The following is an 18,655-nucleotide window of genomic DNA, read 5'->3' on the forward strand; positions in this document are numbered from 1 at the left end:
GCAAGACGTGGGGCACGAAAGGGAAGCAGTGATTGAAAACGGAGTGAAGCAGGGTTGTAGCCTATTTCCAATGTTATTCAATCTGTGTGTTGAGTAAGCAGTAAAGGAAACAAAAGAAAAATTTGGAGTAGGAATTAAAATCCATTGAGAAGAAATAAAAACTTTGAGGTTTGCGGAAGACACTCTAATTCTGTCAGAGACAGCAAAAGACCTGGAAGAGCAGTTAAACAAAATAGACAATGTCTTGAAAGGGGGATATAAAATGAACATCAATAAAAGCAAAATGAGGATAATGGAATGTAGTCAAAGTAAATCAGGTGATGCTAAGGGAATTAGATTAGGAAATGGGACACTTAAGGTTGTAGACAAGTTTTGCTATCTGGGGAGCAAAATAACTGATGATGGTCGAAGTACAGAGAATATGAAATGTAGACTGGCTCTGGCAAGGAAAGTGTTTCTGACAAAGAGAAATTTGTTAACATCAAGTATACATTTAAGTGTCAGGAAGTCTTTTCTGAAAGTATTTGTATGGAGTGTGGCTATGTATGGAAGCAAAACATGACAATAAATAGTTTAGACAAGAAGAGAATAGAAGCTTTCGAAATGTGGTGCTACAGAAGAATGCTGAAGATTAGATGGGTAGATCACATAACTGATGAGGAGATGGTGAACAGAATTGGGGAGAAGAGGAATTTGTGGCACAACCTGACTAAAAGAAGGGTGCGGTTGGTAGGACACATTCTGAGGCATCAAGGGATCACCAATTTAGTACTGGAGAGAAGCATGGAAGGTAAAAATTGTAGAGGGAGACCAAGAAATGAATACACTAAGCAGATTCAGAAGGATGTAGGTTGCAGTAATACTTGGAGATGAAGTAGCTTGCACGGGATAGAGTAGCATGGAGACCTGCATCAAACCAGTCTCAGGACTGAAGACCACAACAACGTGTATATTACAGCAATCCTTGGTTCTTGAATCACTCTGATAAATAAGGTAGTACTGTGATAAGGTATACAGATTCAACTGAAACGGTATGCAGCCAATCACTAGAAAAGATTGTTTAAAGATTTTAATATATTCGATTTATAATCAATTTGGGTTATGTTTGTTTATTGCACAATGTGTGGCAATAAAAGTTTCAAAATTTCAGATTCAACAGGAAAAAGCAAACAGCCAATATTATTTTATTTTCAGCTTTAATTACTGAAAATGTAAGTTGTAACTTAATTGGTCTGAGGTCCATGAATTTAAACTGTCATAATTTATTTTCATTATAAGTAATAGTACCCATAATTTTTCTAGTTAGATTGCAGTAATGAAGAGACAAGGGAATCTTGAAATAAGCCTATGCAAATATAACTGCTGACAAGCAACCAGCATAGAAGGATTTGCATACAATCGGCAAAAGGAAATGATGCTTTACATTAGTCTGTTTTAAAATAACGACTATTATTATTAATATATTTACCAGTAAAACTCCATTTTTTAAAATTCCCATGAATTAAACGGCTTCAAACTTCCGGTTACTTTAGAAATGAATTAAGGCATTATATGGTTGATGTTAAGCATGTAAGTGAGAAAAAGTTTAAACATTTGAAATTACGTTTCAATTTTTTCAGTAGTCACTATGTGCTGAGTGCTCTTACTCTCAAATACAGGATGAAACAAGAATGAGTATTTGTGTGCAATGAGCAACACTGCATCAAGGCACATACACGGTTTCTTACTGTAATACTTGCCTTACTGTGTTAAGTCTTTAACATAGTATTATATGCCTTTTAATGAGTGGATTGTAGCAGCACTTTAAATTTTTTAACTTGGTTTACAATTGTATGAAACCCTGGAAATAACACTTTTGTTGCCCCAGGAAGCCATTACATAGGCAACCTGTAACTGGGATGATGACATGAACATGGTTAGCTGTTTCATGATGTACGAGGATCGTCCAGAAAATAAAGACCGTTTAGTTACAGAAAATGAGAAACACAATATTTATAGGAAAACACAATTTGGTTGCATTCATGAAGCTTCCTTCAGTTCTTTAATTATCCACCCTGGTCATGAGCTTCAGAATTCCCATTTTATATTCTTCTGCTGTCAGTTCATTAAGCCAGGTGGTTACAATCACATAAAACCTGAACACTGCAATGAACAACAGAATCTTGTAAGACAGGCGCATTACTCTTGACAAATTGCACAGTATGTTCCCAGACATTTCTCGTTCTCTGCTTGGTGAAGTTGTTGAAGCCTGCTAGAACAAAATTTGCACACAGTAGGTTCAACAGCAAATGAGTGACAAACACAAAACTCAGAAAATAGGCTCAGTGTTGACATTCTTGACCCAATCTTCATCAGATTGTAACTGATACTGAGACCTAGGTGTTTCGCATCACCCAAGAGAGCAAGAGCCAATCACTTGAGTAGGCTTTTCCCACATCATTCAAGAAACCAAGAAAATTCAAACAGACTCTCTTACTGCAGAAGATCGTGGCAAATGTTTTTGGGATCATAAAGGAGTTTGTTTGGACTCAATGCCAAAAGGCACTACAATCAATGCAAATTGTTATTGTGAGACTCTAAGCAACTAAGAGTCATCCAAAACAGGAGGCAACAAATGCATTCTGGAGAAATTGTGCTTCTTCAACACAATGCCTACCCTCACACTCTGGCTGCAACTTAATAACTGCTTGATCAATTTGGCTGCGACATCTTTGATCATCCACACTATAGTTCAGGTCTTGCTCCTACTGATTTCCAGCTTTTCCTTAAGCTGAAAAAGTTTTTGGGCAGTCCACATTTTGGAAGTGATGGAGAATGCAGTGAACTTACAGCAGAAGAGTATAACTAGGGAATTAAGAAGCTTGTGACCAGATACGACAAATATTTAAATGTAAGAGGTGATTGTGCAGAGAAATGAAGAAAGCTTTGTGTATGTTACATAACTGTTTTATCCAATGAATATTATGTTTTTCATTTTGAATAACTAAATGCTCTCCATGTTTTGGATGACTCTCAAAGATAAATAACTTTAGACCTGTATCAGTGTGACAATGTCACAGCGTTCACGTAATTTAATGAAAGAAAACACCAATAAGCCAAGGAGCTACAAAATTACAGAAAGATAAAACTGCAAACGACAATGGTATACGAATTAACAAGTCCTACTAATGAGTAATGATTGAGAAAATGTCCCCCCATGAACCATGGACCTTGCCGTTGGTGGGAAGGCTTGCATGCCTCAGCGATACAAATGGCTGTATCATGGGTGCAACCACAACAGGAGGGTGTGTAATCTATTGAGAGACCAAACAACGTTCCTGAAGAGCAGCAGCAGCCTTTTCAGTAGTTGCAGGGGCACAGTCTCAATGACTGACTGATCTGGCCTTGTAACATCATCCTAAATGAACTTGCTGTGCTGGTACTGCAAATGGCTGAAAGCAAGGGGAAGCTATAGCCATAATTTTTCTTGAGGGCCTGCAGCTCTTCTGTATGGTTAAATGATGAAGCCATCCTTTTGGGTAAAATATTCCGGAGGTAAAATAATCCCCCATTCAGCTCTCCAGGCGGAGACTATTCAGGAGAATGTCGTTATCAGGAGAAACAAAACTGGTGTTCTATAGATCAGTGTGTGAAATTTCAGATCCCTTAATCGGGCAGGTAGGTTAGAAAATTTAAAAAGGGAAATGGATCGTTTAAATTTGGATATAGTGTGAGTTAGTGAAGTTCAGTGACAGAAGGAACAGGACTTCTGGTCAGATGAATACAGGATTATAAATACAAAATCAAACAGGGGTAATACAGAAGTAGGTTTAATAATGAATAAAAAAATTAGGAACATGGAGAAGCTACTATGAACAGCACAGTGAATGCATTACTTAAGCCAAGATAGACACGAAGGCCACACCCAGCACACTAGTATAAGCTTACATGCCAACACCTCTGCCGATGATGAAGAGACTGAAGAAATGTATGATGAGATAAATGAAATTATTCAAATAGTTAAGGGAGATGAAAATTTCATAGTCATGGGGGACTGGAAATCGATAGGATGAGAAGGAAAAATACTAGATGAATATGGGCTGGGGGAAAGGAATGAAAGAGGAAGCTGACAGGTAGAATTTTGCACAGAGCATAATTTAATCACAGCTAACACTTGGTTTAAGAATCTTGAAAGAAGGTTGTGTACTTGGAAGAGACTTGGAGACACTGGAATGTTTCAGCCTGATTACATAATGGTAAACAGAGGTTTTGGAACCAGAGTTTAAATTGTAAGGCATTTCCAGGGTCAGATGTGTACTCTCACCACAATTTATTGGTTATGAATTGTATATTAAAACTGAAGAAACTACAAAAACGTAGGAATTTAAGAAGATGGGATCTGGATAAACTGAAAGAATCAGAGTTGTACAGTTTTAAGGAACGATTAACAGGAACAGGGGAAAGGAATAATGAATCACGGTTGCAGAATACTAACATAAATTCTTTGCAGAAGAATGGAAAAACTGGTAGAATCCGACCTAGGGGAAGATCAATTTGGATTCCGGAGAAATGTAGGAACACTCGAGGCAATATGACCGTACAACTTCTCACAGTAGTTAGGTTAAGGAAAGGCAAACCTTAGTTTATAGCATTTGTATACTTACAGAAAGCTTCTGACAGTGTTGACTGGAATACTCTCTCTCAAATTCTGAAGGTGGCAGAGGTAAAATACGGGGAGCGAAAAGTTATTTACAATTTGTACAGAAACCAGATCGCTGTTTTAAGAGTCAAGGAGCACGAAAGGGAAGCAGTGGTTAAGAAAGGAGTGAAACAGTGTTGTAAGTCTTTTACCAATATTATTCAATCTCTACAGTGAGTGAGCAGTAAAGGAAAGAAAAGAAAAATTTGGAGAAGGAATTAAAGTCCAGGGAGAAGAAATAAAAACGTTGAGGTTTTCCGATGACATTGTAATTGTGTCTTAGACAGCACAGGGCATGGAAGAGCAGTTGAGCAGACTGGACAGTGTCTTTAACCTCTTAACTGTCTATTCCGAAATAACTCGGGATAGTCTGTTTTGCCGAGAAATATTATCCCACGATAACTCAGGCTCCCGATTTTCTCACGTTCATGTGCCAGTATCCCAATTATAATCGTTGTAGTTCCTTACATTGCCACTAGTTAGCACCAGCAACCAGTTATAGTCATTGTTGTTCCTGCTGCTGCTGCTAGTTGGTGTTTTCCATATTTTTCTTTGGTGTATTGCTCTTGGGTGATGCTCTTGAAGCTTTTCGGAGACTTGGGAGTTAAGGGATACCTTCCAACTAGATTATACTTGCATCAGTAGCATTTCTATAGTTGTTGCAACAATTCTGCAACATTTATTAGCATTTTGGTGCTGTTGTTGCAGTATTACACATCTCTGGAGTCGTGTAAAATGAACTGTGATCATTCCAGTGAAGAAGAGCAGTGGAAAGACATCTGTGTTTCAGAATTGGGTGATGACTCTTTTGAACTTTTATCAAGTGAAGCAGCATGTGAGAAAGAGACAGATATAGATTGGTCTCAGGTGAGAGTAAGGCATGTTGTCAATCCAAATACTGATTGTGCTTCTCCAAGATTTCTGTTTTCTGCTAATCCTGGTTGTACAATTCCTTTTGCTAATGATGAACCTCAAATACTTAAACACTTCTTTGAAAGGGATTTTCTGGAGATGTTACAGGTGGAAAATGCTAAATATATCAGCCAATGCGTTTCATTCACTGGCTATAACGTTTTGTCCCTGTCAAGTGAATAACTTTGAATTTTCTTTGCTCTAATTATTTTACAAAGTATTGTACAGAAATGTGAATTGCACATGTACTGGACATGGCAGGCAAGCATATCAACTCCATTTTTCAATAATGTAATGTCCCACAGGAGGTTTTGCCAAATAAAAAAGTATCTTCATTTTTCTGAATACGAAGTATATGATGCTGCAAATCAACCAAATCCTAAGCTGAACAAAATTTGGCCAGTTTACCAGCACCTTGAAAATAAATTTTAAACTTCTTATGTTCCTGAACGGGACATTATGGTGGGCGAACGTTTACTTTTGTACAAGGGCAGATTTTGTTGGGTACAGTATATCCCATTGAAAAAGGCGAGATTTGAAATAAAATTCTATATGCTGTGTGAATCGGCTAGCGGATATGTGTGGTCCCCGATTATTTACACAGGGAAAGGGACAAAGGTGGATGCAGGCTTCACGGACTTTCCAATGTCGTCACAAGTTGTCTTGACACTTGCAAAACCACTCCTGAAGCAAGGTTACTGTCTAACGATAGATAACTTTTACATGTCCCCACAATTAGCAGATTCCCTAATTTTGAAGTCCACTGATAGTCATGGAACAGTAACAATGACCCGGAAAGAAATGCCACAATCTCTCCGAAATCTAAAATTACGAAAGGGGAAACTGCAGCTGAAGGCCAAGGAAAAGCACCAGCTTTACATTGGAAGGACAAGAAGGACATGGTACTTCTTTCAACTATCCACACTACAGATAAGGTGGAGACTCAGAATAGGTCGAAGAAAATAATAAACCCAAAGCTTGTGCTTGACTACAACTATGCAATGGGAGGTGTGGATCACGCCAATCAAAGAATGGCATTGAACCCAACACCCAGAAAGCAAGGTAAGAAGTACTATAAGAAAATCTTTTTTCATTTACTGAAAATTTCTGTATGGAATTCGTTTAATTTGTATGAAAAATCTGGAGGGAAAAAGGACTCACTGGAATTTATGTTTACCCTCTCAGAAAAATAGTTGAGAAGTACAAAGGAAGCGTCATTTCTCCTAAGCCAGACCGATCAGAATGAACACACCACCCTCTTCGGTTGATGGAAAGACATTTTCCAGAAGTCATTAGGCCAACAGAGAAGAAGAGCAATCCAACAAGAGTGTGCACAGTTTGTTCCAAGAAGCAGGAGGCACGTGGGAAGTGCATCCAGCAACAAACATGGTACTATTGCCCCCAGTGCAAAGTCCCATTGTGCATCACATTATGCTTCAGAATCTACCATACACAAAAGGATTTATAATGTGATTTTAGCATGTGATTCTCACCTTATATATATCTTATCTAACTTCTTATTTGTATATTTTTTCATAATAAATAAGAAATTTTAATGAATATTTGCAGAGATTTTTGCTGAGTGTCAGTTATCTCGGGATAATACTGTTTAGCTACTCCCAACTGCAATATCTCCTTTGATTTTCAAGATAAACGTAAAAACGATTTGTTGATGCAATGCATTTTCAAGAGAATGTAAAACTATGTAGAAAAAAATACGTAAGATTTTCAAAGTTTTGTGTCAGAAATAGGTACGTCAAGAGGTTAAAGGATGATATAAGATGAACATCAACAAAAACAAAATGAGGATAATGGAATGCAGCCAAATTAAATCACGTGACGCTGAGGGAATAAGATTCGGAAATGAGACACTAAAAGTAGTAGATGAGTTTTGCTATTTGAAGAGCAAAGAAATTGGTAACAGTCAAAGCAGAGAGTGTAGACTGGCAATGACAAGAAAGGCGTTTCTGGGGAAGAGAAATTTGTGGGAAGTCTTTTCTTAAAGTATTTGTATGGAGTGTAGCCATGTATGGAAGTGAAACATGGACAATAAATAGTTTAGACAAGAAGAAGATAGAAGCTTTTGAAATGTGGTGCTACAGAAGAATGCTGAAGATTAGATGGGTTGTTCATGTAACTGATGAGGAGGTACAGAACATAATTGGGGAGAAGACGAATTTGTGGCACAATCTGACTAGAAGAAGGGATCGGTTGATAGGACAAATTCTGAGGCATCATGGGATCACCAATTTAGTGCTGGAGGGGAGCACTGGGGGGGGTGTACAAATCATAGAGGGAGACCACGAGACGAATACAGTAAGCAGATTTACAAGGATATAGGTTGCAGTAGTTACTGGGAGATAAAGAGGCTTGCACAGGATAGAGTAGAATGCAGAGCTGCATCAAACCAGTCTCTGGACTAAAGACTGCAACAATATCAGGGAAAATGTGTCTGCCATTGCCTATTTGTAGGACCAATCCTGGAATTTGATAGAATGATTTGGGAAACCATGGGAAACACAAATAAGGTTGGTGGAATTTAGACATATGGCTTTTGTACTTCCTGATGTATTTTATTAAGTTATATAAAACAGTAATGGAAACCTAAAATGATCATATATAAACAGTATCCTCTACTATTGCATCCAATTTAGTGATTCCTATTCCTATAACAAATTTAACTCAACCTAAATAATTTAAGAATAAATAGAGCACTCACCGTACACCAGAAGCAGTGAGTCATCAATAGGAGCCTGTGCGATTTACATTCAACCAGAATGTTTCCTACTACATTAATATAACCTAAAGTATTCATGTTGTAAATAAAGCGAGTTCTCCAATAGAAATAGCTCCATTTAGATTTAAAAACTGAAGATTAGTCACTAACAGCCTTTAACTCCTCAATAGAGGTATTGAGAAATGTCCTTTTACTGTGTGCTGCTAACATTTTCGGCTTCTCATAACTTAAAAGGAAAAAAAAAAAAGTATGAAGAGAAAGATGATGTCATAAGAAGCTCCTGAGAAATTAAAGTGAGCAGAATACGAGAATAGTAATGACTTTTCTTTCCTCTTGCCTGTGTTTCATCATGGCTTTTAAAAGTCTATAATTTACATGGACTAATTAAAAAAATTTTCTTTCTGCCTGTACTATGTATCACCAAAATAATGCCACATGACATCAAGGAATGACACATGCTAATTAAACAAGTTTTAGTGTATCACATGCTAAGTAAGCAAGTTTCAGTGTATCACCGGTGTTGACTGCAAACTGCATTCTAAGCTTAAAGGCCTGCATTCTACTTCAGTAGGAAGTTATAAATATGTGCCCACTCCAAGAGCTTATAATTTAAACACATTTCCATAAATCTGGAGTCTTCTCTTCATTAACCAACAAGTGTATAAATGTCAATCAAATTTGATCTTAGTTCAGAAAATATACCTTGTTCACAAATCTGCAAAGTTGTATAACAATTGAGCAAGGTTCAGTACTGATCCAAATTAGTATGACACACACTTGGCAACACCTGCTAAATCAGCTACTGATACAGTTACTGTACATTGACAACAAATATCAATTATACATCAGAGATACACAGTATTTCTTACCAGAGGTTACGTATTTTAATGCTTCAGGAAAAAGGATGGAAGAAACTTCTTCACTATTGAGACAAATGGAATTTTTTGGTAATGAAAATAGCGAGCTTTTGAAAATATAAACAGATAAGTAGTTCAGGCAGAGGTGAAGGAATCACTGAAACACACTGCGTTACAACATCAAAGTAGGCTAACAATTCTTATGGTCAAAGATCCACACAAGTCTGTGTTCAAAGCCTTGGTTCCTTTGTTGAATTCACCTTGTGTAGGTTTTATGTATGCAAGATTTTGGAGCCAGTGGACTCTTCTTCTGGCGGAAGGGTTGAAGCGGAAGGAAGAGGGGTGAAGGAAAAGGACTAGAGAGATTTAGGAAAAGGGGTAGAGTTTAGAAAAATCACCCTGAACCCCGAGCCACAGGAGACTTACCGAACGGGATGAGAAGGAAAGACTAATTGTTGGGGGCTGTACCAAATGAGATTTGAAAACCAGAGAGCTTAAAGGTGGAAGACAGGGTAATATGCAAGACAGATGTTATTGCTAAAACATTGTGCACAAGTTAATAGGAGTCAAAAGCTAAGTGCACTGTATGTAATGGAGGTGGGCAGCAAAAAAATAGACATGTCAGAAAATGAAAGATGTACAAAACTAAAATGGAGTGAAGAAAGGAGTAGTTACTATGAAGAAATGCTGAGACAGAAGAAAGTAATGTAAATTAAGTCAAAGTGGCAGGAGAGCACCAAGGACTTGTTGTAGCACTAGTTTCCACTCTCAGAGTGGAAGTGTTTGGGGGAAGAATCAAGATGGCATGTGTGGTGAAACAGGCTCTGCAACAGGATGTGTGTTGTCACTACACACCCTCTGCCATGTCCACTCATCCTAAATGATAACCTGGTGGTAGTGATGTCAATGTAAAAGGTGGAATAGTGTTTATATAACAGTTGGCATATGAAATGTGTGATTTTACAGGTGGCTCACCCATTGATGGTACATATTTTGCCAGTTACAGTGCTGGAATGGGTGGTGGTAGGGGGTGGGGGGTGCTTAGGGCAAGCCATGCAGTGGGTACAGTCACAGGGGTACAAGTAATAAGGAGGGGAGATGGGTATAGAAGTAGCATAGGGTCTGATAAGGATATTGCAGAGATTGTGAGAATGTTGAAAAGCTGTTCTACACAGGTTGGATAAAATCTCAGATAGAACGGGCCTCATTTCAAAGTAGCTGGTTAATGCTTTCAAAACCAGGGCAATACTGAATGACAAGTTATGTGCTCCAAAGTTGTGTTTTTGAAGGGATCAGCAATACCAGGATTGGATGTGATGGCTCATATAATCAGCTTTTGAACCAGGCAGGTTGGGTAATTATGTCCAGTGAAGAAAGGTGGTTTGTTGCTGTAAAGAGTCTTCATTCACATGTAAATACTGTTGTTTATTAGTAGGTTTATTGTGGACAGAAGTGTGTAACTGGCCTTAGCTGAGGATGACATCAACATCAAGGAACGTGCCATGGGATTTGGAGTAGGACCGTGTGAATTGGGAGAATATATTTAAAGATTTCAGGAATTTAAACAGGGCAGCCTCACCATGAGCCTGTGGCAAATCTGTCATCTATGTATCTAAACCAAACCAGGTGCTGAAGACTTATGGATCCCTGGAAAGCCCCCTCCAAGCTCCTATACCAACCTTTTCATGGGTCGCTTGGAGGGGGCTTTCCTGGGATCCATAAGCCTTCAGCACCTGATTTGGTTAGGAACATTGATGACATCATTGCTACATGGACTCATGGTGAGGCAGACCTGCTAAAATTCCTGAAAACTCTAAATACATTCTCCGAATTACATTTCACATGGCCCTATGACAAATCCCAAGCCACTTTCCTTGATGTTGATCTCATCCTCACCAAAGGCCAGTTACATACTTCTGTCCACATTAAACCTACTAACAAACAATAGTACCTACATTTTGACTGTTGGCATCCTGTCCATGTCAAATGTTCCCTCCCAGTCAGTGTTGGCATATGAGGTAAATGTATTTGTTTGGATGCAGACTCTTCACAGAAATACTCTACCATCCTCACCTCAGCCTTCAATGGACGTAATTACCCCATCAAGCTGGTTCAAAAGCGGATTTCTTTGCCGTCACATCCTCTCCTGGTACTGCTGATCCCTCCAAAAAAAAAAAACTATTTTGTAGCACAGCACTTGCTACTCAGTATTATCCTGGTCTTGAATGTATTAATCAGCTACTTCGACAAGGCCATGACATCCCGAATAATGCCCTGAAATGAGGTCCATTCTGTCTCAAATTTTACCAACCAAACGTAGAAAAGCTTTTTGTCAACGTCCCAATCTCGACACTCCCCTTGTCAAACCCTATACTCCTTCTGCACCCATCTCCCTACCTTGGTTCCTATCCCTGTGACTGCCCCACTGTAAAAACTTGCCTTATGTGCCCTCCTACCACCATCTACACCAGCGCGCCCTCCTATCACCATCTACACTATCAAATGGAGAGTCACCTTTGAAAAGACATGTCGTATACCAACTGCTATATAAACACCGTTCGACCTTTTACATCGGCAATTTAGTTAGGATGAATGGACATAGGCGGAGGGTATATACTGGCAACACGCAATATCCTGTTGCAGAGCACACTCTACCAAATGGCAGTCATGACCTCGGGGCCTGCTTCAACACACATGCCATCTGGATTCTTGCCCGAGACACCAGCAGCTGGGAACTAGTGCTACAACACGTCCTTGGTGCTCTCCAGTCGCCCGGACTTAATTTACATTAATTTCTTAACAGTAACTACTCCTTTCTTCATACCATTTTAATTTTCTACATCTTTCATTTACTGATCTGTCTGTTTTTTGCCACACATCTCTATTGCATACAATGTGTTTAGCTTTTCACTCTTACTGACTCAAGCACAATGTTTTAGCAGTAATCTCTGTCTTGCACATTACCCTGTCTTCCACCTTGAAGCTCTCGGGTTTTCAAATCTCGTCCAATATATAGGTACATAAAGGAAAAGACCGCTACGATAAAAGTTATTACCAATAAACACTAACGCGGCCACTGTAAGCGTCGGCAAAGAGATATTTTGCTACACCGGAAGGCAAAAAACAAATGATGGAAACTTTTTTCAATTTTTTTTTTTTTTACAATTATTAGAGAGACTCTGTCTTTAGTTCTCGTGACGAGAAGACGTATTTCTTGTGATACAATGTGTTGTCTGAATAATAATCCTATGAAAGTATGAAGCGTGAGAGTTCATTTAGTGCAAAACCATGAAAGCTTTCTTTTCTTCTGCGCATTATGCCAAAGTCATGTCACTGTAGCTATCTGCATCAGAAGAGGAAGTCCGATGATAAATCCTTATTGTATTCACGGTCAAGATTGAGAAATACTTATGGCGGAAGAAGACGAATATAATCAAATGGCGTAAATCTCAACAGCGTAGAGAATACAGGAATCAATTAATTAAAAGTGAAAGACATTGCATTCACTTAAAAATCTAAGGAATCAAAATGATAAAAGTGTGAAAAAATCTATTTGTTTAATTAATTATATTATATATATTTTTTAATATAAATTTGCACACCAGTCCGGTAAGTCTCCCCTGACCTCAAATTCAGGGTGATTTTTCTGAACTCTACGACTTTTCCTAAACCTTTCCAATCCTTTTCCTTCACCATTCTTCCTTCCCCTTCCATCCTTCTGCTCGAAGAAGGAACCACTGGCTCCGGAAGCTTGCATACATACAATTCTTTTTTATACGCATATTCTCCTGCCACCGCTTGGTGAGTACACTTGTTACTGATACGCATATTACACTTACATATGGCAGACTCACTGCAAGCAATCAAGAATGTAGGATCTCCTGCCAGCTGGTGATGTGGAGCTACCAGACCCCAAATTTAAGACAAAGCAGCAGCTGGGCCAGTCACACTTCTCCATCCACAATCAACTGAAGTACTGACAAGAACTTTGTATGACAGTGGTTATTCTTTGAACTTATCGTGTCATGACTGGGCCTGGTTGGGATCTGAGTACAGAGCCATCCCATCGCTCAGTGGTCAATTTTAGTCTTAGCCACAGTTTGGTGTGTCCATTTGTTCAGGTGGACAGTTGGTTTGTAGTTACATGCACATAAAGTTCTATGCAGAAATCATAGCATAGCAGGTACCGTCAAATGGGGTGATTTTGGACACCGGGGCGAATTCGGACAGAATGGCTTATTTGCTCTTTGCCACTGCATAGAAACAAAGAGTTACTTATTTTAACACCCGTGTGCCAGTTATTTTAAGTGCAAGATTGCATTTATCACTTTCCACAACTTTTATTTTGCGTCAATTGTTTCCCCAAGGTGAATAATAGACGAACAGCCTCAGTGTTAAAAATCCATGCATTATCATAAAGTGGAAACTTTGTATTGTTGCGCCAAGCGGGAAGTTATTGTAACCATGATTGTCGATGTGCTCAGTAGCTAACAGCATTGAGACAATTTCTGTACAAGTTTGTCGAGTTTCTTGTGCAAGGTTATAAAATAACGACAGATTTTTTAAAACTGTGTACTGTGTGGGGTGATTTCAGACAATGCCAAGAACCTATAAGAGCAGAAGAGGTGCTACAGTACAGTGTAATTATGACCTGGAACTTTTAGATAAAGCTGTTCGTGATATTCAGTGGTAAATTATCATACAGAAAAGCGTGAGATTTGTATGGTATACCTAAATCAACCCTACAAAATAAAGTGCAGAAAGCACACCCGAAAAAAGATGGGAGACAGCCAGTGCTAAATAAAGCAGAAGAAGAAGAAGAAGAAGAAGAAGAAATGTTGAAGCAAGGTATCTTGAGGGCTGCACATTGGGGATTTCCCTTCATTAAATTGGATATTGGATATTTAGTTAAAATATATCTTGATAAATCTGGCCGAAAAGAGAAGAAATTTCGTAATAATTTGCCAGGACAAGAATGGGTGCATTTATTCCTCAAACGACAGTCAGAAGATCTTTCTGTTCGCTTAAGCAAAAATATTAAACGGGCTCGTGCAGAACTTATCTGTAATATATAAAACTCATTGAGATGAATACACTAAGCAGATACAGAAGGATGTAGGTTGCAGTAAGTACTGGGAGATGAAGAAGCTTGCACAGGATAGAGTAGCATGGAGAGCTGCATCAAACCAGTCTCAGGACTGAAGACAACAACAACAACAACAACATATCAATCCATATCACTTATTCGTAACAAAGGGTTCCCTTAAAATGTGTAAAATGTCACAAAAATCAAATAAAAAGCATGTAGAATTAAAAAAAAAAGGCAGTAACTGTCCGAATTCGCCCTCTATATACTGTTACTTCGGACATAGATTTAAAAAACAAATGTGTCCGAAATCACCCCAATCCATGGGGTGATGTCGGACACTTTATTTAACTGCCTCAGATAAATATTCTTACACATACACTTTCTGGTTCTGGGATATTTTATTCGTTACACATATATGCCTTCCATAATAATCAATGTAATCTAACAATATATATGAAAGTTAAAATCAAAATAACAACAAAACCGTCCGAAATCTCCCCGTTTGACGGTATATGAGATGCTATGTGTACCTGAACCAAAGATTATTCTTCATCGCAGAGTGACAAAATATTGCTCACATGGGCACACAGCAATATTGGTCATCCATACTATATTAGATGTGGCTTCTTCTGTTCCGAACTAGTTCACTTGTGTAAGTACTCCACTCATATTTGATGGATCATGGAGACAAATGTCACACAGAACCTACATTAATATTTTCCACTACCGTATTTACTCGAATCTAAGCCGCACTTTTTTTCCGGTTTTCGTAATCCAAAAAACCGCCTGCGGCTTAGAATCGAGTGCAAAGCTAGCGGAAGTTATGAAAAATGTTCTTACGTGCCGCCACAACTAACTTCTGCCGGCGAATACATGTAGCGCTACGCAAGCATACTTTGTAGGCACAAAGATAAATACTGGCGCCAAAACCTCTGCGTCAGTAAATAATTTTTTTTAAAAAAAAGTGGAAGACGAGATTTTTTTTCTCCGCCGCGAGTTTCGACCACTGCATTTTCATACATTATCCAACGAAGTAAATACAAATTCCGTATTGTTCATCTTCGAATGTAGCATAATTTCAGTGTACTACGAAAATCTGACTGGCGAGACTGTTTGGGATGTTTGTCAATATGGCCAACTCTACGTTCTGAATTTTTTCCTATCTGTGAGAAGAGATGGTTGCTAATAGGAACCTGATGAAATTTGAATCACATACAGTATTCTCTTCACCATAAGAATAATACGAATATAAACATTTTGCCATGTATTCTTTCGTGTTTGCTGCTATCTCATTTAAATCCTGTCTGCCTAATAAACTACGAAACTATAGAGTGAGACAACAGCAAACGTGGAAGAATATACATGTCATGTCATGTTTATATTCGTATTATTCTTATGTCTAATAGTGATACAGTCAGAAATGAAGCACGGCAAGTGACTAGATTTTTAAATCTAAGATGACTGTAATTTCTGTGCAGAATTTGATGTAATAAAGAACCAGCCGCAAAGATTTTCAAACGGAGAAAAATTTTCACAAACTCTCGTTCAGAACATGTTCTATCATACGCAGTCTATTATTTGATTCTTGTTGATCATTAGCAAAGAAAGCAGCAGTGTAAGTAACAACAAATAGCAGTCTCTTGCCATTGTTTCGCTAATGAGACGATTCCTCTCTCTCTCTCTCTCTTTTTTTTAATTGTACGCGGCGGTAGCGCGCACAAAAGCAAGCCATGCCGCGAGCCGCGACTGGCCGTAAACACGCACTATCAGAATGCGACAAACAATGCATGACACAGTGCAGTAATGCATTTTCAGCTTAAGAGTGACGCAAACACCTATGACAAAGAAAACAACATTTATCCGATCAAAGCAAAATAAGCAATCGATTCAAACCAGACGAAGCACGTGAAAAAGGAAGGGTATCCGTATAAATACGGACGGAGCGCCTGACGCACAGCAATGGCTACGTGGTAAAGCTTAACTGTTAAGCTTACAACTCGAACCAAACTACTGTAGCTGTATCGTCATTCATTCGACCTAAATTGTCTATCATATTACAATGGACCAACTTTGTTTCGATTTGGAGATGCGGCCTAAAACTTTTCTCTCCCCTTGAATTTCGAGTCTCATTTTTCAGGTCCGGCTTAGATTCGAGTAAATACGGTATATTATGCTGTGTATTAAGTATAACCACTTACATGTGGTATCATCAGAGTGAATTACTACTAGATTGTCTTTACAAAACATATGCTATCTGGTGTCATCCAGTAATTATTTTAACTATTCCTGTACTCAATGGAGCCACAATTCATCAAAGCTTTTTAGATATGGCTAGGAGCTAGGTATGCTAGGCACCATGCAATTACTATTGTCTTTTGCACAAATGTCACTAATACACATAAGATGAAACTAGAGTCACAAAATCACTTACGTCGCCATTTCTGATATTGAAACTATTAACTCTTAAAGATCAATCTGTAGCATGTGTGAGAAAGAACGTGGAATGAACCAAATCTGACATGTCCGTCATCTACAATCATCAATACTTCAGTACACTAAATACATATGACATATAGAATATTCTGATAATGAAGACATAGAGAAACGGGTGAAAGAATGGATGCAAACGGATAACTGTAATTTAAGTTTACTGCAACCTTGAAACACTTAAATACAGCAGAAAACAGCACTGCTGCTAGTGAAAATTACATGGCATATAGCATTGAAATGTGAGCAAAAGGGTGAATACCAATCACATACACTATCAAACTAAAGACAATTTTAATGATGTTCACGCATGCACTCACCTCTTTTCTACCATCATTGACACACACATCATCAGTCTACTCAAGTGACACAAACAATAAAACACTAGGGAAAAACCTGTGCTTATAAAATAGCCGTATATTTAAGCACAAATACAAAAAAGAATCTATATAAACATTATCTTTCAGAGGCCGAAGATACTTCCAGCAAAAGAATGGAAACAGAAATGTAAAGAAAAGTTTGTTTTGATAGTTACAGCTTACGTTATTTCTTGCTTGTCTCATTATGTACTTCACTATTTGAAAGTACAATATTTTTATTTTTTTCCCCTTAAATATGGCAGTTGCAAAACACTAACACAGAGTGGAAAGCAGTCAGTACAATTGTGCACATAATGTATTCGTGCTCCTGTTAGTCATTTCCTTATGGCCAATGCAGGAGGAAACATTAAATAACAAAAACATGAGAAAATACTTACTGTGTACGCATCTGTGTATGTTCTCTGTCAACACGAATTAAATTTGGATATACACCAGCACACAGTGCTGCCTTCACCACTGCCCAGTTCTCCGAGTTGGAGTTCAGGTCACGAATGTCTCCACCTCCACGTGCACGCACGAAGCCAGAAGCTCTTAACTGGCCTAACAACTGTGTTCGCAAACCAACCACCATTTCCATAGTTGCAGCTGACACAAAATGTTTCTCACAAAATGACTTTTCCCAGCCATTTGCTCTTGCATGCTGCCATGCCTAGAAAATGTTTTCAAAAAGTCTCTTAAGGATCAAGTATGTTAGGCATCATCACATAATACCAAATATACTATTTTGGTATTGAATTAAAAATAAAAAGAGGTTTTTACATATTTTTAATTACACTAATAAAATAATAATATTACTCTGAGACAATTTTATGACTTATTTCTCCTTCTGTAGTTTCTATTAACAATATAGTAACTTTCAGTGTACGTGTGTCTAAAAATATGTCATTGGAAATGCTTTTCATGTAAACAATTCGATTATGTACTGGGTAATCTTAATTTTTGCCAATCTTGTGTAAGAATCTTTCATCTTACGTTTTACTACCCGGTTTAAAGCTGTTTAAAGTTATACTGTACCGCACAGAAATTATGATTTGTCTTTCAGACTTGAACATCATCATTTGAGAAGAAACAGTCCACAGTTATTCTTCATTTCCTACACTTCAGAGGGCTTGTCGAGATGATGACAGTAGCTGTTTTCACAAGCAGGTTACTTTATCAACTTCACCACTACCATATCTCAGGGTGGTGCTTTGGTTTTCATGGTGGACTCTCATTCAAATGGAACAAGTTTCAGATTCCATCTAGCCAACCATAATTAAGTTTTCCTATGATTTCCCTCACTTGCATTAGGTGAATGCTGAAATGATTCCTTCAGGAAGAATACAACTTATATCCTTTCCCATAGTTTCCTTATCTGAGATCATATTCCTCATTAATGATATCATCACAAAGATCAATCTGTTGCATGTGTGAGAAAAAATGTGGAATGAACCAACTCAGACATCTGTCATCTTTCAATACTTCAGTACACTAAATACATGTGACACACAAAATATTCTGTCAATGAAACACAGA

General features: G+C 38.1%; 1 protein-coding gene across 2 annotated transcripts in view; it reads right to left on the reverse strand.

Moving 5' to 3' along the window:
* Nucleotides 1–18,655, reverse strand: part of LOC126094763 (3'-5' RNA helicase YTHDC2-like) — a 287,438-nt gene that overhangs the window by 91,549 nt on the left and 177,234 nt on the right. For both annotated transcript variants that reach the window (XM_049909315.1, XM_049909314.1), the window contains exon 18: nt 17,518–17,789. In XM_049909315.1, coding sequence (XP_049765272.1) covers nt 17,518–17,789 — 272 coding nt within the window. The remainder of the gene's footprint in view (nt 1–17,517; nt 17,790–18,655) is intronic.

This window comes from Schistocerca cancellata, chromosome 8 (genome assembly GCF_023864275.1).
Source record: "Schistocerca cancellata isolate TAMUIC-IGC-003103 chromosome 8, iqSchCanc2.1, whole genome shotgun sequence".
Taxonomy (NCBI): domain Eukaryota; kingdom Metazoa; phylum Arthropoda; class Insecta; order Orthoptera; family Acrididae; genus Schistocerca; species Schistocerca cancellata.